Source organism: Cygnus atratus, chromosome 2, assembly GCF_013377495.2.
Source record: "Cygnus atratus isolate AKBS03 ecotype Queensland, Australia chromosome 2, CAtr_DNAZoo_HiC_assembly, whole genome shotgun sequence".
In the NCBI taxonomy this organism is placed as follows: domain Eukaryota; kingdom Metazoa; phylum Chordata; class Aves; order Anseriformes; family Anatidae; genus Cygnus; species Cygnus atratus.
The window spans coordinates 61,202,849-61,227,308 of record NC_066363.1 but is presented as its reverse complement, the minus strand read 5'-3'; the positions used below and the strand labels follow the sequence as shown (position 1 = coordinate 61,227,308).

Below are 24,460 nucleotides of genomic sequence, written 5' to 3'. Positions count from 1 at the left end.
AATACCTTTTTTTCCGGATATTTTTTCTGTTCTCTTTCCTGTTATCTAATTGTGAATGGTTCTATATAAAAGTAAAGAACTCTTGACATACTTGTTTTATATCCATACAGGGAAAGAATTCAATGAATGCTGCTTGCTACTAGAGCAATTTAACAGCTCCTTGAATTTCCATATTAAGCATGGTAGATGGTATAGTGAAGAGAAAATAGGTAATTTGAGCTGTTCAGCATAGCAAAAATTATTTGAATTTTAGAGGATAAGTAACTCTCCTTCAAACTGATAGAAGCTCAGACATTCTAATCCTGTTTTAATCATATTGCTATATGACTATTAAAAGTACTTCAAAGAGTAAAGTTGTTAAAAAGCTCCTTTTTTGATAGTGTTGAATTTCTTGGTGCTCTCGAAGTTTTCCGTAATAAATTTGAAGAATGGCAAGATTGTTTGACATCGCCATGATTGTACTAACTTTGAATAAAATGTGAGATTGCATCATATTTTCAGAATGGATCTTGCTCTAACACTTACACATGTTTGCCAGTGTCTCAAGACTACAGTTCTGAATCATAGTACTAGGCCCTGTTATTATATGTAATCCATTAGAGTTGCCAGAGAGCATAGGAGTACAGTAGACAGTGAGATCTTGACCTAAGCTTAGCTTACTAAATTGAATTTCATTTTATGCTATGGTTTCACATTATTATTAATAATAAGGAATAATATGTTCTTAAGCTATATTGCAATCCAGAGACGTTCTTTCAGGAACCCTTCTTTCTAATTAAGAAGATAATGCCTTTTCCTTAACCTCTGCTTTATCTATTTTGTCTTTTGTGTGTTAGAAGGTCTAGTAGGATGCCTGCTTCTACCTCTTTTAAGTGTTTTTTTTTTTTTTTTTTTTTCGGAAATTGAGTAACAGTGAGCTGTAGTAACACTACCAGCATATCTCTGTGGTTGCCTAACCCTTGTAGTACTAAGTGTGCTTTTTACCTGACTACAAACCTGCTGGGTTATCAGCATAATAAACTAATCTGTGTACTTCTGATTTAGTCAGTTCTTCAAATCTTTTGATGTCTGTTTGCTTACTCTCTCCGTATTCCCTTGTGTCAGCTAGAAATGAATTCTTTTTCTTTCCTCAGGATTTTTCTCTATGCATTTTATGGAGCTGTCTTGATGTCTGTTAGGTTTAATCATCTTGTTCTAGCTAAATAGGCTTATTTGCATAGCCTTTTGTCATTGCTGGTAGAATTATCGGTGGTATCTTCATAGATACAGGTTTCACGTGGAATCTTATTATCCATTTTCATTCCAGTCTATTCCCACTGCCTCATCCTTAGGCATCCCACTGCCTCATGCATGTGTTTCAGAAATTCTTCTAAATCCGTATTATTTTTTCGCAAGACTGGCAGATTACTGAAGCTGTACGTAACTCTTGCACTATAGGGAACATGTGCAAGTCTTCCCTCAAAAAAAAGGAACAGTTCCAAAGAAATATTAGCAATGTTCCATTTTTTAATTGATCAGAGACTCTTAAGCATAGCATGTTTGTTTTTTTTGTTTGTTTGTTTCTTGGAAGCAATTGTCACTCTTCTGTCTCAAAATTAATTTATTCCTCTTCCAGAACTGCAGATTTTTCCCTGTTAACGTAATTATTTACATTTTAACCTGATCTTTTAAGCTTCGAGCAAGTTGCTTTTTTTTCAAGGCTGTTAGACACCTGTCACTGTCATTGTTTGCTTCTTTCTTACAGTGCTTGTAGATGACTCGAGTCCTGCAGCATATGCCATACAGTAAGGAAGAAATGGGTTTTATTAAGATGCTGTTTTCAGCTGCCTGATGGGGGGAGGTAGGGAAGACAGAGTGCATGCTCCTTTCAGAGGTGCACAATGATAGGGCAAGGTGTAACAGAAAAAAAGTTGCATTGTAAGAAGAGAAATTCCAGTTGGACTTCAAGAAAAAGAGTTTCCACAAGGAAGGCAGTCTACATCCCTGGAGACATACAGAATGAACTGGAGAAAGCACTGAGCAGCCTGACTTTGGTTGGCCCTGCTTCAATTAGGAAGTTAGGCCAGATGGTACCCAGAGGTCTCTTCCAACCTAAATCACTATATGACTCCACTCATGACCCTCACAGAAGCAATCAATAACAGGCATTTTTTCCTAGCTCTTTTCTTGTTATTGTTAATTCTTGTATATTCCCATAGAAGGACACTACCATTCATTTTAATGTTATTTTCCTTTTTCCTCTATATTAAATTATTGTTTGGAAGTCTTTGGAAGGTTACAGTCTGATGTTTTGTTTTACCAGTTATTACAGGATTTATCATGATTACATCATCAAAAAAAAGTTTTCTGTGATTTTAATCTAAAACTTGAATTACCTGAATCTACTTACAGATGATCTTTATTTTTTCATTATTTTCTTAAATCTTATCGTGAATCTTCTTTGCTACTTGGAGTTTAATATTTCCCAGATAATAATGGTACCTTTCTTATCTTTTTACTTTCTATGTTGTCTTTTCTCTTCTGATCTGTACAACTCCTGAATTATTTTTTCTGGGATTTCTGAAATACTGAATTTGTCCAGAACAAAATTCCTGAATTCAATGAATTAAACAGAGGTATAAGTGTATGTAATTGATAGAATTATAAAATGGAAAATATGCACCTTACGGACAGCTTTCTCAAAATGAAGATTCATTATGACGTGGAATAGATAGAGTTCGGTGGTTAAGCTGTATTTTTAATTTTTAGGAATCAGATTGTTACCAGCCTCTCCCCTAAAATCTTAGTCCTTACTTCTACTGTTAGGTTTTCTGAAAAACTCAGGCTTGGTGCCCTTCCTCTGTTGTCATGTCATAGTATGTCCACTGTCATAATAATACAAATAATTAAACATGGATGTTATGATACTTATGCATGACTTTCTATTCCCTAGAAAATGTTATTCTATTTTTTTTTTTTTTTAGAAATAGGAAGATAAAACAGTTTCAATATAATCTGAAGTATAGACCACTACTTAAGTAATGAAAATTAAGTTAAAGCTACTCTTAGAGACATTTCTGTAGTCTTTTATAGTCGTCTGTCTGAGTTTTGTCAGATTTGTTGCTGAATTCTGAAGTGGTTTCCTGTCCATACAATGAAAATGCAGTAAAGCTATGATAATACTTCTTTGTTCCTGTAAGTTAAGTTATGAAGGTGGCAGAGCAGAAAGTTCAAGTGGAATATTATCTTGTAATTTTCATACTTTTGTAATGATAACTGTCTGTTGCTGGGTATAACATAACCTGAACAATGGAAATCAAACTGTGACTTCATATCTCTAAAGACATGACACAAATAATTGTTCAGAAACAAAAATGTTTGCAGAGTTTGATTGTGAAACAGCTAACACTTCAGTTTTAATGTTAAAATTAAAAATTAATTAAATTAAAATCATTTTATATTTAAAGTTAGACTAATGTAACCCTTTCTACTACCTCTAGGATTCACTAGCTGAAGTTGAAGAAAAATACAAGAAAGCTATGGTTTCCAATGCTCAACTAGACAATGAGAAAAACAATTTGGTTTACCAAGTGGATACTCTAAAGGATGTCATTGAGGAGAAAGAAGAACAGATAGCTGAGTTCTGTAGGGAAAATGAAGAGAAGTCAAAGGTACTGATTTTTTTTTTTTTTTTGGTCACTAACAAGATAAATCATAGCAAGCCTGCGCTTCTTAGTAAGAAATGGTCAAAAACCTTTGGATTCACAGAAAAGTATATCCATCTTAGTGGCCAAAGATCTTTTACATATTATGGAGTTCAAGTTTAAAGAAAAAAATAATAACAAACACTAATGTTAAATATATTCCTTTGAATTGAACAGAGCATGTTCTGTCACACTTTCTTGGAAAGGGAAAATCTATGTGGCAGCTTTTTTCCAACAATATGGAGATAAATTCAGTATCTGAGTCTTTTTCTTACTAATCTTATATATAAACCTTTATGGCATTTTTTTTCTCACCCCTCCAAATTTTATTAAATGAAATCTTCTCCATAGTAAGTATCTGGAGAACTTACCTAAAACTTACTTTGTTATTTTTAGCCACTAGGTAGTTAGAATTTCTTAAGCTGTTGCAGGAATTTCTTAGGTAATGTTATGTTAAGAGAGATTAGTATATTTTTTTTTTAAACTTTGTATTTAAGATGTATGACAAACCACAAATAAATTCATGATTTATTTACTTATTTGATATAGGAGTTGGAAAGACAGAAACACACATGCAGTGTTTTACAGCATAAGCTGGATGAACTTAAAGAGGGCCTTCGACAGAGAGATGAATTGATAGAGGTATGTTGATATGCGATAATGAATGATAAACCTGTGCAAATAAGAACAGTATAAGATTTGAACAGGAATGGTCATCGTACACAAAATGAGCTTAATTAGTAATTCCCAAAGTCCTTTTTGCAGGCTAAACATCATCCCCAGCTTCTAAAATGGTACTAGTTCCGTAGACATAATTGTACGATTTAAGGGCTTATTTTTATCCTTGATAATATCAATATCAATTGATTGATTTCATTATCAATATCATTTGATAATGAAATTTCTGGATTAGTTCTTCTGTTAACGTGTCCTGTGCGTTTGCTGTATTTCTAAATTTCTTTGAACAGATACTGCAATTGACTATTCCAAATTGTGCACAAACTGCTGATATTTTTTGCTCGGAGTTGCAATGCTTTGAAGGCAGACTAGATAAAGAACACATCATACACATAATATGCTTCTCAGCCGTTTATTCCTATTTTTTTTTGTTAATGGACAGTATCTTCTAAACATACAATGTTTTAAATTTATTGTCTAAATGGTAGCTTTATTCATATGATATTTATGTATTTTACTGCTGACAAATTTATGAAATGGATGTACAGGCTAGAAGTCCATTAATAAAATTTCTTGTATTAACACTATTATTACATAATTAAAGTTTGTTCCATGGCAGTGAACTCCCTAATGTATTTGAGTAACTTATAAGCATGAATGTGGAAAGCTTTTTATATGTATGCAGTTCCCCTTAGGTCTTATTCCATAAACAAGGTTGTTTCTAAATAACAGAATGTGTTGGGAAGGGGCTGGGGGCAGCTGGTGGGTGGGTGGGGAGTGTTCACTCCTAAGCAGTACTTGAAGGTATATGAAAATTACCCCAAGGTTAATTGTTCTCCTAAAGAAAGGATGTTATCCCCAGTCTGCAGTGGGAACTGTTACTAAAGAAAAGTAGTCCTAGCTGTACTAAATTCTGCAATCAATATGAAACGATGGAATAAAATTACAGTTTTCTTGTGTGAATTTAAAGGGAAAATACTATGTTACGCTCAGTCACACCCTTTTTCTTTAACCTCATGCTTATAAACTCCTTGGTTGGCTTTTTCTTTTTTATTTCCTTTATCTATTTGAATGTTTTTTCCCCATTTCCTCACTTGTCTTTCTTCTTTTATTCTTCCCTCATACTATTTACTACAGGAGAATCAACGCATGCAGCAGAATATAGACTGCATAACCAAAGAGGTGTTTGATCTCCAGGAGACAATTAATTGGAAAGATAAAAAAATAGGGGTATGAAACAAATATGGGGGGAAAGGTATTTTTTTAATTCTAGAAGTAGACAGATATCCCTCTTTCCCCCTAAGGAATGCTGTGTACTCCAAAGAAATGAAGGCTACTCCCAATTTGAATATTCACAATGTTTTGCAGTCCATCTTCTTGTTAGAGAAAGAAAATTAGCTCCACTTTATCTTTACTTGCATAATGGTGAATAATACTAATTCTATAACGTAATAAACTGTTATGCATACAATTGTATCATTTTTTTCCACTTTTTTTTTTTAACCTGTAATCAAGACTTAAAGATGTCACTGTTTCCTAATTCTTAACAAATGTGAAAAAAAAGTCTGGTTCCATATATTGATCTACAGATGCATATCATGAATATTTAATACAAAATTTAAATTATTTTAAAAACCTTTAACCTTCATGAAGGTAAATTATAATTTTCAAAACTTAAACAGAGTTCAGACTTTGCTAGTGATTTGGCTGCTACCTTTGTCATTGTCTTAGCAGTTTTCACAGGAATTGGTGAATTTTAGTATGATTTGCTTTCCACTATTTGGGAGAAGAGAGAGAACCAAAATAATGGAAAACGCAGGGAGCTGCAGGTATTAAGGGTCAAAATGCAGGGAAGTCTCAGTAAATATTTGTTAAGCATGATTCCATTTAACATACCTGGTGCTAAGACTGCGACCAGACACAAAATGACTCTGCAGCCACACTTGCGCAATTCTGTATCACATTCCTGATCCTTCTGGGGCCTTAGTTTGGATGCAACACTGAACCAGGCTGACACTGTGCATTAGTTTTGTGGTAAGACAGTTTCCAGCTCTTGGAGTTTGGAGTTGGAATCAAAACACTGGCAGTGTCAGCCCTTCTGAGGAGTGTCTGTAGGGCTCCTGTGTAGGTTGAAAGGTGGTACAGGTAGAAGAACAGAGTTGGTATTTGCTGTACAGCTAATTTAGTTCAGGCAGGTTTTGTCAGTTTTGCTTCTTGGCAGTCCAAAACTGGTAAAACTGTCTCAGAGTCAGGCTGACTCTCAGCAATAATTATGTGGCCCTGAACTTGTAGCTGTTCTGGGCCACAAATAAATTGCGTGGTGATAAGAGGGAGTTAACTGTAGATAGTCTTCAGAAAGGAAGTGTCCTTTAGTAACTCTAGGGCTGTTTCTCTCTTTAACTAAATAATTTTATACCAGGATTTTGACATACTCAGATTTCTTTGAATATTGCTGTATTCACTGGAGCTCAAGTCACTTCAAAAAGTTATCTTTAGCTTGCGGTGCCTGATTAAAAACAACAACAACAACAAAAGTTATACTCTCTTATCTTCAGTCCATATTTATTTCATGTCTCAGTCCTTTGATCCATATTGCAATCCTCTTTTCTATCATAAAGTGATCTGTCAACTTTTAAATGTTTTTTTCCTGAACATTCTTCAAATTTTTCTTAATTTTTAAATTATTTGACCATATTTCTTCCATGTTTACTCTTCATTGTCATTGTGTACTGGACTGTCCCAGTTTGTGCAATCCCTTTTTTTCTTTCAAATATGTCACCACAGTTAGTGCAGAGCCTATCCTTTATCTAATGTTCAAAGAATTATCAACTAGTTTGACAAAGATTTTTTTTTTCTTTTAGTGTCTGTGGACAGTCACTAAGTTGGAAGCTAAAATTTTTCTCAAAGTCTGTGTTCTTGTTTTTTTTCCTAGATTTTATTTTTTAATTATCTCAAACTTGAAATCTCTTAATTCTTAAAATGTAATAATGCCGTTGTCTTTTTTTGCTCACATTACCTAAAAATTTTTTTTAAAGCTTGCAGTTTTTGTGTCTTTCTCCCCAATACTGAGTTATTTTGCTAATTTTACTCTACTTCAGCTTCACAGAGGGGTACTTGGACTAGAATTATAACCTACTTTTAAAGTGTATGCAAGACTGCTACCTCAGAGGAAGAAAGGGAGGCAAGCAGAACAAAGATAGCATGAGCTTCAGTTTTACATTTTCCTCTTTATGTTGTCCTAGTTCTATAAAAACGATTGAAATTTACAATTGTACTTGATTTTAAATGTGGTCAGTTTGAGGTTATTGAACTATAACTTCAAAGTTAGATTATTCCTGAAATATACAGCTATTTTACTCTTTAGTACATGTGTGGCCAAGCTGAAATTATCCATGCCGTATCTGAGTTTGGTATAGATTTTGTGAAGGTTGTTGGAACATTTAGTAAATAGAACCTCAGATAAATGTGCATTATGCCGAGTGGATATATTTTAATCATACTGATATGTTAAAAGATACCCGCAGAGCTTAATTGGCCTGATTTGTTTGGTTTTAGTTTTTAATCTTCCTCGTAGAAGAATTCCAGCAGTAGATTTGGTACAAAATCTGTCAACATCACCATCAACAATACCTCTCTGTATACAAAAACTATCAGCTTTACTTAAGTTTTTCAACTTTGAATAATTAATATCTCCGAAGGTAGAGATGCATGGTTATAGAAACTTCATTTATCTCTCCATCAACATTTTCTGCTTGCCAGCCCTTTCGTTTATTGGGGGAGGATCGAGAGGGTGTTTTAGGAAGGTCAGCAGCATCATAGGGCACTGCCAAGTACAGAGGATTTACATCTGGAGTGTGATTTTGGGCCTTTGTGTCCACTATTCCATATGGGTGAGTCTAAAGCACCCCCCACATACTTCCTACTCCCTGCTATGTCCTCAAAAATGGCAAAGTCCTATCTTTAAGTGGAACACAAAATGATGCACTGATTAAGGTTCTTCACACTGTTTATGATGTAGTTACGGAGATAGTGTGTGTGTTAGGAAGTAAAAGGACATCTTGTAAACCCTTAAACTATTAGGTGACAACTAATGCTTTCACACATTTAAAATACAGGTAATTCAGTGTTAATATTTACATAGTAATCAAGTGCAACTGCACTTTAAAAATTTTTCTGTTGAAATTAATAGAATAATGCATTGAAATCTTGCTCTCATATACAGATTCTCCATAATTATTAAAATTTAGCATACTGCAATTGTCATGTGGAGCAATTGCAATCAATGCAATGGTATTCACCTTCATTTCTTTCATGGTATCATTCCTTCCTAAACATTCATGCATGACACAAAGTTTAGTTAAATAATTTTCTTTGCAAAACGTGTGCATGCTCTTGCATCTGCTTAGTGGTCAGGATGATTTGTAATGCATGCAATTCCGAATTTGAATGGAATACTTGGATTCTGCCAAGTCAAGTGAAAATGTCTGATTAACTGCCAAGTAACAGAGCTGCACTATAGGTAGGCAAATTCATCGATGTCCATATTGTACATTTAGCTGAGATTCTTTCTTGTGCTAATGTAGTACTGCTAGTGTTTGCTTCTGCTTTTCTCTAAAAGTGATTGTTTTGCTTTTAGTAAAGAGTAGTTAGTATACTTAAGTGAGTAGTAAACTATAACCTAGCATTTCTAAGTGGATTACAGAATTGTATGTCCAATGGTCTTTTATGAGGTAAGATTTCTACTTCTATGCCCTACAAAGGTTATCTCAGTGAATGTGGTGGTTTAGGATCATTGTCAATTGAGTTCCAGCAAAAATGATTTCTGGCCATGTTAAAAAGAATCACTTATTCTTTTGGTATTCCATTTAGTTTATCAAAGCCTATGAAAAAATATACTAAATAGATAGTTATTGTAGAGTTTACTAAGGCCCATTTGGAGAAAAAATTGTGCTGAGACACATCTACCAATGACACTAGATATGTGAATTGTAAAAAGGTAGTTATCAGAGATACATATTTTTATATATAAAATAGCCCCTTTTAATTTCTTTACTTTTGTTAAGCTTTTTATTTTTAGAAAATCTCTCTGCTATCTGTCATCTGCTTTTTTTCTTTGTGCCATTCTTTTTCTTGCTATCTGCCTGAACCCAGGCCCTAGAAAGACAGAAAGATTACTTTGACTGCATTAAGAATGAGCGAGATGAGCTCAGAGAGGAGTTGGCTGACCTGAAGGAAGCAATGAAGAGAGGAGAGGTATGTCGGTAGTAGTTACCTTACAGTAACAGAAATCCAGTAATGGGGCATGAAATCAAGCTCAATGAAGAAGAGGAAGAATGATTAGTGTTCTTGTGCGGTCTCCAAACCTGACCTTAGGGAACAAATGGAGCATTTCATTTAACTGTGTCAATCAATTTTAAAAGCTTTTTCAAAACTTTTCTGTCCAGTTACATTTTAGCACTGGTCTTGAATGAGTACAATATTTTTCTTTTGTATTTTTAGAAACACGGATTAGTTATAATTCCAGATGGCACACCGAATGGTGATGTAAACCATGAATCAGCGGTTGGTGCAATAACAGTTGTATCACAGGAAGCTGCTCAAGTCTTGGAATCTGCAGGAGAAGGACCATTAGGTAAAAATATCCTAAAATACAGAGAGCTTATTAAGTCTTGTTTGCATTCTGTTCAGTGTTTAATGATTTGCAACCACAAAATGATACCCGTGATGCTTCTGGAGTACGTTTACACTACTTTTAAACTTTTTTTTATCCTGAGTAAACAGACGTATCTTTTGAGTAAAAAAAAAAATATAAGATGTCTGAACATTTGTAACCGATTAGATTTTTTTGGTCCAGTTTGTTTTATTACTGTTGGAAAAAAAAAAACAACTAAGACTTGCCCAAAGTATAGGCTTTTGGATTGTGTGCATAAGTCAATTCAATGTAAAACTGTTAACAAGCAAAAAAATTTCTCTGTGCACTTGCATTATATTTGCACATTATGTATAATAGTTAAATGTTTAGACAGATTAAATTTGATACGTGTTTCTGTTGTCATTCTGTGATGGTGAAATACAAATGTCTTTATGCTTCGTTACTCTCAGAGTTGTAATTTTCATGTGAGCTGCTATAATTTTAGCATCGTGTTGTTTGACAGTGTATTTTGTAGCTATTACTGATTGTCTGGCTGATTGGAGATATTGAAACATTCCCTTGGGCACTTTCCCAAGTACTTTTCCGTGGACTGAGAACAGGAATTATAAAACTTTCTAGAAATATATGCTTTCTACAAGCTCAGTGCTTTGCCTGAAGAGATAGCAGTCTTGAAGAGTAAGACAAGAAAGAGTATATAGCCAGGAGTAAATTGTTTTGGAAATAGCTCTTCTTGACCACTTGGTTGTTACTTTACTTTGAAGAATTACTAAACTCACAGGTCTTACTTTTAAAACTGTTATACAAATACACAGTGAATTAATTGGTTTTTAATTTTTTCAGTATTAATGAAGTGTTATGTTGTTAGGGAGATAACAAGGTTTTATTCTGACAGTGCTGTTAGCTTTGTTTGAAGCTTTGTTTGTTTGTTTTACTTTGAAAATGAACTAAAAGTTAAGAAAAATACATCCTTAGTTACATATTTCTGGTTGTGGGTTGTTTTTTCCTTTAATTGAGTTCTTTCGTTTTAGATGTCCGGCTACGAAAACTGGCTGGAGAAAAGGAAGAACTATTGTCCCAGGTAAAATAAACTATTATTTTTAGAAACATAACTTTGTATATCCTTTTACAGAATATGAATATAGTAGCAATAAACAAATATTAAGTACCTTTGGTGTTTAATCAAATTACTTGAGCAGTAAAGCAAACTAAATATTCAACGTCTAATCAGGCTGACTACCGGGAATTATCAGCTCCTCACACTAGTGTCCCTATCCACTGTGACTTTGATCTTTGTTGTTAAAGAGAATCCTAAGTTCAGTAACTAGCTAGCTGGAAACTAACTTGCTGCTGACTCTGCCATTTCTGGTGCTACAGAACAAATTTGGCATTACAACAAAAATTTTTTTAGTATACGTACTTGGTTATTCTTCTGTCTTATTCAGAAATACTAAATGCAATAAAATGACAATCTGATAAGCTCAAGCATCTTTCTTTCAAGTTACCAAGCAGTACTATTTCTTCGATCACTTCAGTTACTTAAATAAAAGATTAGTATGATCAAAGTCGCTGTATTTTAATGCAGGTCAGTATTGAGAATAGAGGATTCAAGAAAACATATCAAGTGGGCATTTGTTAAGAACACTAGTTTTTATGCCTCTAGTTGAACATACTACAAATTCAAAATGGTGCTGTCGACACCTGTTTTTGCTGAGATCATACCTTAATTTTAATATGGCTATTTGGTTTAAAATGCCAGTAAATTCTAGTATTGAATCAAGACTATTAAATATTTTTTATGTATACAAACATGTATAACTATAGCTACATAATTATGAAAATCAGTTAAAAGATTTATATCATGAATGGGAGCTTTGCTACTCCCATTGCAAAACTGACATGCAGATGGCAGTCACCCAGCAGTGGGGAAAGAACTGCTTCCGCAGACCTCTGGGAGTGGCTTCCCTGCCTCTCCTGCATGGCTCTGTTACTCCCATTTACAGAACAATCTCAGCCAGTGGCATTTCAGGACTACTTGGCCTTGTTGACCTATCGAGTGTTTAGGTATACTACTACTGAACTTCTGGGAGTTGATTTTTCACAAAAGAAAACTTCTGTTTCAGGTTAGAAAGCTGAAGATGCAATTGGAAGAAGAACGACAGAAATATTCTAAAAGTGATGGCATGAATCCGGATATAATAGGCTTAGAGAATGGTTCTGACTTGCAACTAATTGAAATGCAGAGTACGTATAATGGTTACTGTTCAAAGGTACTGGGGAGAGGAAACACTTTTCCAACTCCTTTTTCCTATGTTATTGTGCAGTGGAAGTACTTTGGATGAATAGATCACTGAGCAGGTATTTTTTTTGTTGATATGTCTACCTGCAGGGAATTTCTGCTGGTATTATGTCTACTGTGATTTAAACCATTTGGTGGTGTGTTGGTTATTGAATTGATCCTCTTTTTTGAGGGATGAGCTTACTGATATAAATTTTTATGTTTTAAAAGGTGTGTATCTGAGTTCATACATCTGAAATTTATTCAGTCCTCTTACAGAGGCAGTAATTAATGTTCTTTTTTAAAGGCAAAAAAAAAAACAGAACTATTTCCTTTTCTTACTCTCAAAGATTTCAGAAAGAATATTTACCACTTTATAACCCTGAATATAAGCTTCTCAGTCAAATGGTCTTTTAATGAATTTGAATTAAAAGGAAAGCTGCCAGTTTAGAGAGTGGATTTGAGTAATATGTTCTTTTTTTTTTTTTTTTTTAGGAGATGCAAACAGACAAATTAGTGAATACAAATTTAAACTTTCAAAAGCTGAACAAGATATAACTACCTTGGAACAAAACGTAAGTCCTTCTTTAGATTTGTTTATATCATTACACTTTCTCTGCAGGCATTTACCAATATTTTTTCCAACAAAAGCTATGAAAATGTATTTCATAATTTGATTTACTGCTTGTTCTTGAGATTTCCACAGAATAGCACTACATCTATGTTTTTCCTATTTCCTGCAAATCAATAGCTGTGCATAGTCTAACCATAAGAGAAAATCTGGAGTTAAGTTACTAAGATGTGAATGTATATAGCAGAACATAAAGAGGGACTGAAGCTAACATTTTAAGAAAATCTGTTTAAGTAAGCTTAATTGTAAGAAGGTTATATTGACTGGTTATATTGACCTGCTCTTAGAAATTCAAGAATTTATATATACATACATATATGTGCATACATAACATATTAGCAAAGTGAGAAAATCAGTGCAAGTCAGCAACACAGTATTATAGAGCTGTTTCTCTGTAGATCACTTAAAAGTCACTTAAAGAACTAGAATTTGAATCGGAAGATGCAGGGCTGGTCTTTTGCACAGCAGCAGGTTACCAATCTGTGCTATGGATTTGGGGGGATAGCAAGGAGCTAGAAAAAAAAAATCAATCATCATCAACAAAAAAGCAAGTGGGTTTTAAAACTTGCATTTTCCAACCAGAATTTGTTGATTTGTCTTGAGTCCGTGCTTTGCTACTGAACTCTGTGCTTCAGCATAAGACCTCTCACATCATGTCATGATACAGTCTCCTCTCTCCTTCGCATTTTCCTGTGGTCTCTGCTTTTCCACTTTTCAGGGGTTGTTTTTAATCCCATGTATTCCCCAATTCTTGATTTCCATTATCCAAGTCTACTCTCTGCTTAGTTCTGTAACTTTTCATATCTACTGAAATACTTCCTATGCTACGTTCCATTCTCCTCTGTTTCTTGCAGCCCTTGAAAGGAGGACACAAGCAGTAAAGGGTGTATTGCAAGTTCTGTCCACAGTTTATTTCACTTTTTTTATCATTTATTGTTTTTTTTTAACACTCTTAGCAATTATGTTTGCTGCTAAACACATTTAAACCTCCTTTCTCCATAGGGAGATAGTGTGGATAATTCCCAGGATGCTTTGTGTTTTTGTGTTTTTTAGGAAAGGAAAGAACAGCTGCTGGCAAGTGAGCTCAGGGTAGAGCACCTGAGTAACCATTCCTTTTATCTTGTTTGGGTTTGCAGATTGGACGACTTGAGGGACAGGTTGCAAGATACAAAAATGCAGCAGAAAATGCAGAAAAAGTGGAAGATGAACTCAAAGCTGAAAAGAGGAAGCTTCAGCGAGAGGTAATTAACTTGATTTCCTTTTCAGCTGTATACTTTCAGTCTTGAACTGCTCTGTTGTTGCCTCCCAGCTCTCTTTTTTAAATCTTCTGTTACTGCTGTTAAATGTTTTCAGAAGGCCTCCAAGTCTGTTGCATTCAGAAGACAGCTGTAGCACATAAAAATAGTATTAAATACAATTCAGTGTAGTATTTTCCTTGAAAGGAATGATCTAAAGTTATATTTTCTTCTCGATGTGAAAACTTGTATGATTTTAAACTAGTCCTTCCATTAAATATTATTGAGGAGCCAATCCTCCATATGTCAAGTGTTAGCCTGGAAAATTTCCAGCATGCACCTCACAGGGATCTAGGAAGAGGCTGTATTTAACTGTGCTGTTGATCATCTTTGTTTAGGAGATGCTGCATGACTAGTGTAATGCCTGCTACCCATGGGAATACGTATATCCATCAACTAGCACCAGTGGTAGAGAGAGCCTTACCTTTAAATAGCATGTAATGGGAAGTTGCAGGCACCTAACTGTTCGGGGGATGAATGTGTCATGTTTAAATTGCTTCACGGTTATTTTTTTAACAGTTGAATTCTGGTTCGTCTGGCTGCAGTAATGACATGGCTACTGTTAAAATGCCATACCTTAACTTATATGGTACTTCAATTAAAAGAAATAAAAACAAAAAATTGTTGTATTAGATTATTGATTTGATTTCCTCTGTCAAGGCTTATGAACAGCAGTAAGTCCAATTAAACTTAGTGATGATAACTTCTGTTTTTGTTTTATAGTTAAGAACAGCACTGGATAAGATAGAAGAGATGGAGATGACCAATAGCCACTTAATGAAAAGGCTGGAGAAGATGAAGGCAAATAGGACTGCGCTTTTATCTCAGCAGTGAAGTGGAAATTGAAACTACAATGCACTGCTCCTTGAATAACTAGCCCCTAGCTCATTTTTAAATACAGACTTTCATTGGCACAAGCTACTTGAACACTGAGCTGTTCAACGTTGTTTTAGTTTGATAATTAAATGGCATACATCTTTTTGTAACTTATGAGAGAATGAAATGTAGTTTGAATTTCCCTGTGAATGACAGCAATTTTTCTGTAGCGTTTGATTCTAGAGTCAGAGCTGGAACACAATGCCGTATGTTTGACCTAGTGATAGAAAATATTCTCACAACTGTGGAATCAAGTTTACTCACGATCTCTTTTGGCTGCTTTAATGAATGCTTGATGCTCGGAGACAACTGCATGAATCCAAGAAGACACTGTATTATAAACTAACATACATTTGCTCAAGACATCACACAGCACAAGTGCCTTTTATCTGGTGCAATTTAAACTTCATTGTTGAAATAACCCTTGAAATCAGATAACATTTTATTTTAAGATACATTTGGGGTGTTCACTAAACTTTATACATTTTGAAAATGCATTTTTGTAAAATATTTAAATTTATAAGAAAATAGGGACTGTATATAAAAACTGCTTTTTTTGCATGGGCACATCCAAGTTCTAGGTGATTTTCTCAGATAATAGCCCCTGATGCTCTTAGGACAAGAGTACAGATTTTAAACTTCTGTTTGTACACCATCAATTTGTCATCTGCTGCTTAAGCGTGAACTGAAAGTTTAGGGTGGGAGGAAGAGATGGGAAATGTGGCTAAGGAGTTTATTAAATGGACACTACTGACCAAAACCAGATGTTTGTGTTTTCTTTTAAATACTGAGATATCAACAAGATAAAGTCTTCAGAGTAGTAAATTTTGGTCTTCATAAAAATATCCTTGTCTTTTTAATCTAAAAGTTCTGAAGTGGTGTTAGCCACTGTTAGCCTTTGCTTGAGGCCAGCATGAGCCAAACATTTGGCCTAAGAGGATCGTTCTTTTGGACTCATATCAGATCCTTTTCCGTTGCAAATTGCTGCCATTCAGGAGTATTTCTCAAAGCAAAGCAGACTTCAGGACACTTGTAATCCAGAGCTTTAGTGGTTCTGTCTTTACCAGAGCTCCTTTACAAAGGAACAGCCATCTCTGCATTTCAAAAGCGTAGTTTGCTTTCCTTTTGCTTGTATGTTAGGCCTCTTGGGCTTAGAAAAAGCTTTCCCTGTTGAGAAACATCCTTTTAAGTAGCAGATCTCCAGAGACCTGCTCATTAACAGGAGACCGTTGGATTCTGGTGATCAGATGGATCATGGTCTGTACTGTTAACTCTTTGCTTTCATGTTGTGTATGTGATCAGAAAAGACCATCTTAGTCTTGAACTTAGTTGTTCTTACCGTGTGTATTCTGAAGATGAAAGGATATTTTGGGGATTTTGAAGGTGTTCACATGTACAAAAACCTCTGCTTAAATCTTATTTAATATATGGTGGGGAGCACATCTTCTGGTACACTTCCTCTAAACTACTCTGTTGAAGCTGGATATTTCATGGCACTCAAACAACTGTGTGATTTCAGTAGTAAACTATGACAGTCAGATAAGGAATTATCATCTCAGAATTACCAGCATCCTGAGAAACTTGGGAGCACAGGCAAAGCATCAGTACATCCTTTTTAAAGATGAAGATTGTTAGCTTTTTGGAAAGCCTTTTACTACAGAGGTCTGTTAGGTTAGCCATTTTAGTTGTGGTGCTTCCCCAGTTCTTGCTACCAGAGAACTGAAACAAATTCAGACAAAGAACTCAAAACATGAGATTCCCAATGTTTACACTAACTGAATAATACTGGATTGTGACTTAATATGACTCTAATTAAAAAGTTTAAAAGGCAATTAAAAGAACTATGAGGAAAATGCTCTGGGAATAATTAATTGTAGATCTTTCCACCTTTTTCCAAAACAATTCTTACCTGGAAGATTGTTTCACTAGCCCCATGTGAATTCCTTTTGTATATGGGACAGATCCAAATAAAAATGAAAAGCAGTAAATAAAAACATGATTATCGAGCCTGTCTCATTATTAAATTTTCCTTGTAAATATTTCAGACTCATACATCTCAGCAAAATTTTTGCTATGACCTTATGGTAAGCGACATTTCTGTTCAAAAATTAAAAGTGACTTAGCTTTTCAAACTATGATTTTTATGGTGCTATTAGTTATGATGCAAGTTAATGTTTGCAAATGACTTAAAATTTATAAAAGGGCTGTCTAATAATGCGGTACACTAAAGTTTTAAAAACAGCTCTCCACTATGGCTTATGATGCTTAGTAGCTGCACTAAGTTTGGCAATTGATATTTAACAATTTTTTTTTTTTTTTGTTAAAAGGTGACTTAGTAATGCAGTGAGGTGACTTACGCTGCCTTTATTTTTTTTTCTCCTCTCTCAGCAGTCCAAGAATCACATTTAATATTTACTGATGGGCATTTACTTTATGGGTATTTACTGACTTCCTCCTGAAAAGTCGATAAACTGGTCATGTTGATAGTTCCTAAGAGTACAGGCAGCAGTCACTTTCTTTCTGGTGTCATCTTTTCTCCATTTCTAGTGCCTTTGTGTGGTCTCTTTCAGCAGCATAGAAACAAAGAGGAAGTGTTCTCTTCTGTTGTTAGGCAAAACACACAGCAGAGGGCATGCTTGGTTCGTGTGCTCTACTTTAATGCAGGACAAGCAGAAAGTTTACCAAAGTTTCCACAAAAGACTTGCCTTACTTCCTAGGCATAATTTGTTAGAAAAGGTTAATTTATAGGGGAATTTAAAGCTTTCATACTAATCACATTAGGCATCTATTGTTTTAGCCAAAAGCCAATTGGATTCAAGAACATGCTTCAAATTATTGATATTTCAAGTGACTTTTCATTATAATCTTTCTGTAATACAAGAAAAAAATACATTGGAAAAGACTGGCCTCTCATAACCACTTCTTGGAAGAGTGTTTTTATCTTCACTAGGATAACATCTGCAGACTTCAGTGATAAGTTTCCTATCTTTCTGATCCTCCCTCCTCCAAAAGGGAGGCCTCCAACTAGAAACAGACTAGTGTGATCTGGTCAAGGGTAGTGAGGTACTGGCACAGGTTGCCCAGAGAAGCTGTGGATGCCCCATCCCTGGAAGTGTTCAAGGCCAGGTTGGATGGGGTTTTGGGCAAACTGGACAGGGACACCTTCCACTAGATCATGGCAGGGGTACTGGAACTAGATGGTGCTTAAGGCCCTTTCCAACCCAAACCATTCTGTGCTTTTATGATTGTTGTGGTTTAGCCCGGCTGGCAGCCAAACACCACACAGCCGGTTGCTCACCCTCCCCCCTCCCTCTCCGGGATGGGGGAGAGAAACGGGAAAGTGAAGCCTGTGAGTTGAGATAAAGACAGTTTATTAAGACAGGGAAAATAATAATAATAATAATAATAATAATAATAGTATTAATAGTAATAATGTGTACGAAATAAGTGATGCACAATGCAATTGCTCACCACCCGTTGACCGATGCCCAGCCTATCCCCGAGCAGCCGGACCCCCCTCCACCCCGGCTAGCCACCCCTATATGTTGTTCAGCATGACGCCAGATGGTATGGAATACCCCTTTGGCCAGTTTGGGTCAGCTGTCCTGGGTCTGTCCCCTCCCAGCTCCTGCTGCATCCCTAGCCTGCTTGCTAGCAGGACAGAGCGAGAAGCTGAAAAGTCCTTGGCTTGGTGTAAGCACTGCTCTACAACAATTAAAACATCAGCATGTTATCAGCGCTCTTCTCATCCTAATCCAAAACATAGCACCCTGCCAGCTACTAGGAGGAAAATTAACTCTGTCCTACCTGAAACCAGGACAGATATCCACCCCTTATTCCATACCATTTATGTCATGCTCAGGTTACACTCTTTCCAATACCTTCTAATTAATCACCATTTTCATCTATGATATATAGCAACCATGGTAGTGACGACATACAGTGTTATATGATAATTAACATACTACAATTCAACTCATGGGCTATTCTCACCCAGTATTAGGTCCCCTTGAGGTACACACCGGATCTCCCCATTCTTTTGCATTACCCACCAAGTGCATCCAGGTCCCTGGGCAAAAGCAATCCCACGAATGGGTTTGCCTTTTCCTGAGGCAGGAGTAGCCCAGACTGTCTTACCCAGCATGTTTCTTACGTGCACTACAGGAACTTTATCCCCTTCTACAGTGCGTAACAGGTTTGATTGGGCAGGTCCAGCTCAGTTGGCAGATCCCCTGGTATTGACTAACCAGGTGGCCTTTGCCAAATGTGTATCCCAATTTTTGAATGTCCCAGCACCCCTTGCTTTCAGTGTAGTCTTTAACAGTCCATTGTATGGTTCAACTTTCCCGGAGGCTGGTGCATGATAGGGGATGTGATACACCCACTCAATACCATGTTCTTTGGCCCAAGTGTCTATAAGGTTGTTTCGGAAATGAGTCCCATTGTCTGACTCAATTCTTTCTGGGGTGCCATGTCGCCATAGGACTTGCTTTTCAAGGCCCAGGATAGTGTTCCGGGCGGTGGCATGGGGCACAGGATATGTTTCCAGCCATCCGGTGGTTGCTTTCACCATTGTAAGTACGTGGCGCTTGCTGTTGCGGGTTTGGGGGAGTGTGATGTAATCAATCTGCCAGGCCTCTCCATATTTGTATTTCAGCCATCGTCCTCCATACCAGAGAGGCTTTGACTGTTTGGCTTGTTTAATTGCAGCACATGTTTCACAATCATGGATAACCTGTGCTATAGTGTCCATGGTCAGGTCCACCCCTCGGTCACGAGCCCATCTGTATGTTGCATCTCTACCTTGATGGCCCGAGGTGTCATGGGCCCATCGGGCTATAAATAATTCACCTTTATGTTGCCAGTCCAGGTCCACCTGAGCCACTTCAGTCTTAGCAGCCTGATCCACCTGCTGGTTGTTTTGATGTTCTTCAGTAGCCCGATTCTTGGGCACACGAGCATCTACATGGCGTACCTTTACAACCAGGTTCTCTACCCGGGCAGCAATATCTTGCCACAATGCAGCAGCCCAGATGGGTTTGCCCCTGCGTTCCCAGTTGTTCTGCTTCCATTGCTGTAGCCACCCCCACAGGGCATTTGCTACCATCCATGAATCAGTATAGAGAACTGGCCACTTTTCTCGTTCAGCAATATCTAAGGCCAGCTGAACGGCTTTCACTTCTGCAAACTGACTCGATTCACCTTCTCCCTCAGCAGCTTCTGCAACTCGTCGTGTAGGACTCCATACAGCAGCTTTCCATCTCCGATGCTTTCCCACAATACGACAGGACCCATCAGTGAACAGGGCATATTTCTTCTCATTTTCTGGTAGCTTGTTGTACAGTGGGGCTTCTTCAGCACGGACCACCTCCTCCTCTGCTGATATCCCAAAGTACTTGCCTTCTGGCCAGTCCATAATCACTTCCAAGATTCCTGGGTGACTGGGGTTTCCTATTCGAGCCCGCTGAGTAATCAGTGCAACCCACTTGCTCCATGTAGCATCAGTTGCATGATGTGTAGAGGGGACCCTTCCTTTGAACATCCAACCCAGTACCGGCAGTCGGGGTGCCAGGAGGAGCTGCGCTTCAGTACCGACCACTTCCGAAGCAGATCGAACTCCTTCATATGCTGCCAATATCTCCTTTTCGGTTGGAGTATAGCGGGCCTCAGATCCTCTGTATCCCCGACTCCAAAACTCCAGGGGTCGACCTCGAGTTTCCCCAGGTTCTTTCTGCCAGAGGCTCCAGGTGGGACCATTCTCCCCGGCTGCGGTGTAGAGCACATTCTTTACATCTGGGCCTGTTCGGACTGGCCCAAAGGCTACTGCATGAACTATTTCCTGCTTAATTTGTTCAAAGGCTTGTCGTTGCTCAGGGCCCCATTCAAAAGCATTCTTCTTACGGGTTACTTGGTAGAGCGGGTTTACAATCAGACTGTAATTTGGAATATGCATTCTCCAAAACCCCACGACACCTAGGAAAGTTTGTGTTTCCTTTTTGCTAGTTGGTGGAGACATAGCTGTTATTTTGTTGATCACATCCATTGGGATTTGACGACGTCCATCTTGCCATTTTATTCCTAAAAACTGGATCTCTCGTGCAGGTCCTTTAACTTTATTTTGTTTTATGGCAAAACTAGCCTTCAGACGGATTTGGACTATTTTCTTCCCTTTCTCAAAAACTTCCTCTGCTGTGTCACCCCACACAATGATGTCATCGATGTACTGCAGGTGTTCAGGAGCCTCCCCCTGCTCCAGCGCAGACTGGATCAGTCCATGGCAAATGGTAGGGCTGTGTTTCCACCCCTGGGGCAGCCGATTCCAAGTATGTTGGACTCCCCTCCAAGTGAAAGCAAACTGTGGCCTGCACTCTGCTGCTAGAGGGATGGAGAAAAATGCATTAGCAATATCAATTGTGGCATACCACTTGGCTGCCTTTGATTCCAGTTCGTACTGGAGTTCTAGCATGTCCGGCACTGCAGCACTCAGTGGTGGCGTGACTTCGTTCAGGCCACGATAGTCCACTGTTAGTCTCCACTCACCATTAGACTTTCGCACTGGCCATATGGGACTATTAAAAGGTGAATGGGTCTTGCTGATCACTCCTTGGCTCTCCAGTTGACGAATTAGCTCATGGATGGGAATCAGGGAGTCTCAGCTGGTGCGATATTGCCTCCGGTGCACAGTTGTGGTAGCGATTGGCACTTGCTGTTCTTCAACCCTCAGCAACCCCACAACAGAAGGGTCCTCTGAGAGACCGGGCAAGGTATACAACTGTTTAATGTCCTCTGTCTCTAAGGCAGCTATGCCAAAAGCCCAGCGGAACCCTTTTGGGTCCTTGAAATATCCTCTTCTAAGATAGTCTATGCCAAGGATGCACGGAGCATCCGGGCCAGTCACAATACGGTGCTTTTGCCACTCATTTCCGGTTAGACTCACTTCAGCTTCCAATACAGTTAACTGCTGGGATCCCCCTGTCACGCCATAAATACAGATGGGCTCTGGCCCTTTACAGCTTGATGGCATTAGAGTACATTGTGCACCGGTGTCTACTAAAGCCTTATACTTCTGTGCGTCAGACGTGCCAGGCCATCGAATCCACACAGTCCAATAAACTCGATTGTCCCTTTCCTCCCCCTGGCTGGAGGCAGGGCCCCTCTAGTCCTGGTCAGAATCTTCGTTTCTCCGACCCAGCCACAGGGTCTGCCACAGGGGTTGGAATACCCTCTGCAGGGACAACTTGCACTGCTACAGTTCGTTTCTCTGACCCAGCCACAGAAGTGGGAGCGGCTGCAGGAACTGGAGCAGCTGCAGGGGCTGGAACGGCTGTGGGAGCTGGAACTGGAACGGCTGTGGGAGCTGGAACTGGAATGGCTGCGGGAGCTGGAGCTGGAACGGCTGCGGGAGTTGGAGCTGGAACGACTGCGGGAGTTGGAGCTGGAATGGCTGCGGGAGCTGGAGCTGGAATGGCCGCAGGGTCTGTCACTAGGTTGATAGTAGCATCAATTGCAGCTCGATAGGCACAAGCCAGACCCCAGCACGCCACAGTGATTTGTGTCACTTTGGAACTGCCAGAGTCATGGCACCCTTTTTTCAAGCATTCTACCAGTTTTTTAGGATTTTGCAGTTGTTCAGGGGTGAATGTCCAAAACACTGGAGGTGCCCACTGCTCTAGAAACCTGCCCATATCCTCCCACACTCCCTGCCACTCGCAACTATCCCGCCTCAAGACAGATCTCCAGATGAGATTCCTAAGTAGTTGTTTAACCTTAAACAAAACCTGAAGCGCATTCAGGAGACATAACAACAAGAACATGCTGGTCTGAGTATCCCAAGGATATTCAACATCTTGGAGAGCTACCGTAACTAGCTTGGGGGATAAGAGGGTGGTGAAGGAGGAAGGGAGAGTGAACAGGTAGGAAAAAATATCTTCCCCTGTCCCCTCCACAGATTGACTCCCTGATGAAAAAAGGCAATAGGTGTAATTGCTAATAGTTTCTGAGATATGGTTTCCGAAGTATAGAGTCGACGACAGTGCTGAGTACAAATACCAGGTTAGAGTCATGACCAGAAATCTCATCATTTCATAAGCCATCGTTACACCACACAGTACCATAACAATCTTAAACCAGGGCCCGGAAAGGATAAACAGCACGACAGGGAGCACATACAGAAAGTAACGTGCTATAAAACTCAATTTGGGAAACAGGCACAGCAGACTTGAGATTAAGGCAATCAACATTGTGAGTAGCAACTATTAAGCAGGTCGAATACTTATACCAATTTTAGTTTAACACACTCTGGTCAAATCTGTTGATATCTCAACCCTTCGGGCCCCATGTTGGGCACCAAATGGACTGTTGTGGTTTAGCCCGGCTGGCAGCCAAACACCACACAGCCGTTCTGATGGCAGTACTGACTTGATGGGAGTCTCACGTATTTGAGTGACGCTTTATTCTTGATACCTTAGGGCCCACTCCTTGGCCCACTCTTGGATTTGGTCTCTTCCGAGATGGCTTTTCTTAATTAGCCTGATACCACTCTCCTTACTTGGCTTCTGTCAGCATGGAGCAGCCATCTCACATCAGCATTTTCTCGCAACAGTCAGGTGACCTCTGTCAGTGCTGCCATCAGGGGCACCCTGAGACCCTGGTTGATGTCACCCTATGACCTCACAAAAGGTGGCTGGCTATAAATGCCCTGCGCGGTGCGCCTGCGGCCAGTCCAGCTGGTGGTACTCGAAAGCTCGAGGTCCTAAGGCTGGAAGGAGAGAGAGAGGCGGAGGTGTGGCAAGAGGCACACGCAAAGCCGTTCTTGTTGCACGCGAGCCATCGAGGTCCTTCGGTAATGTTCTCAGATCTATAGACATCTATGTGCCTCATCTGTCCTAAGCACGGTCTTGCCATGTATAACCTATCACAAGCAGATTTGCCATTCTAACGGCAATGTTTGCAATCCATACACAGAACAGTTACTGCTACAGTACTCTAGACAATTGGTTGAACCTAGAAAGCTGATGTCTCTTTGCTGCTACAATGTTTTCTTCCTCCTCCTATCTGCAGTAGTCCTGCTGGTGTCACGCGAGGCATCGAGATCCAGACAGCGACACGCAAGGCATCGAGGTCCTGCCGGCGACCCGCGAAGCGAGGGAGCTGCTGAAGACCCCAGGCCGCTGCTAAGTGCCTGCTCCACGTTGCGGTGGCCACAGGCACCATGAGCCGGCGGCCACAGCAGCAGCCAGAGGAGGCCCCCGGGGAGGACACGTGCCCCATCTGCTTGGACCAGCTGTCCAACGCGGCTCGCATCGACCCCTGCAGGCACACCTTCTGCCTGGAGTGTGTCCACGTCTGGGCTGCCGGAAGAGACACCTG

At 38.7% G+C, this 24,460-nt stretch overlaps 1 protein-coding gene across 1 annotated transcript in view; it reads left to right on the top strand.

Annotated features, from left to right (window-relative positions):
- Window positions 1-17,097, top strand: part of LOC118250895 (leucine-rich repeat flightless-interacting protein 2) — a 55,016-nt gene extending 37,919 nt beyond the window's left edge. The window contains 10 exon segments of the mRNA XM_050709248.1: window positions 3,480-3,650; window positions 4,233-4,325; window positions 5,499-5,591; window positions 9,513-9,614; window positions 9,861-9,993; window positions 11,043-11,092; window positions 12,135-12,255; window positions 12,785-12,864; window positions 14,057-14,161; window positions 14,939-17,097. Of these exon segments, the coding sequence (XP_050565205.1) occupies window positions 3,480-3,650; window positions 4,233-4,325; window positions 5,499-5,591; window positions 9,513-9,614; window positions 9,861-9,993; window positions 11,043-11,092; window positions 12,135-12,255; window positions 12,785-12,864; window positions 14,057-14,161; window positions 14,939-15,049 (1,059 nt within the window). The 3' untranslated portion in view covers window positions 15,050-17,097.
- Window positions 17,098-24,460: the final 7,363 nt, after the last annotated feature.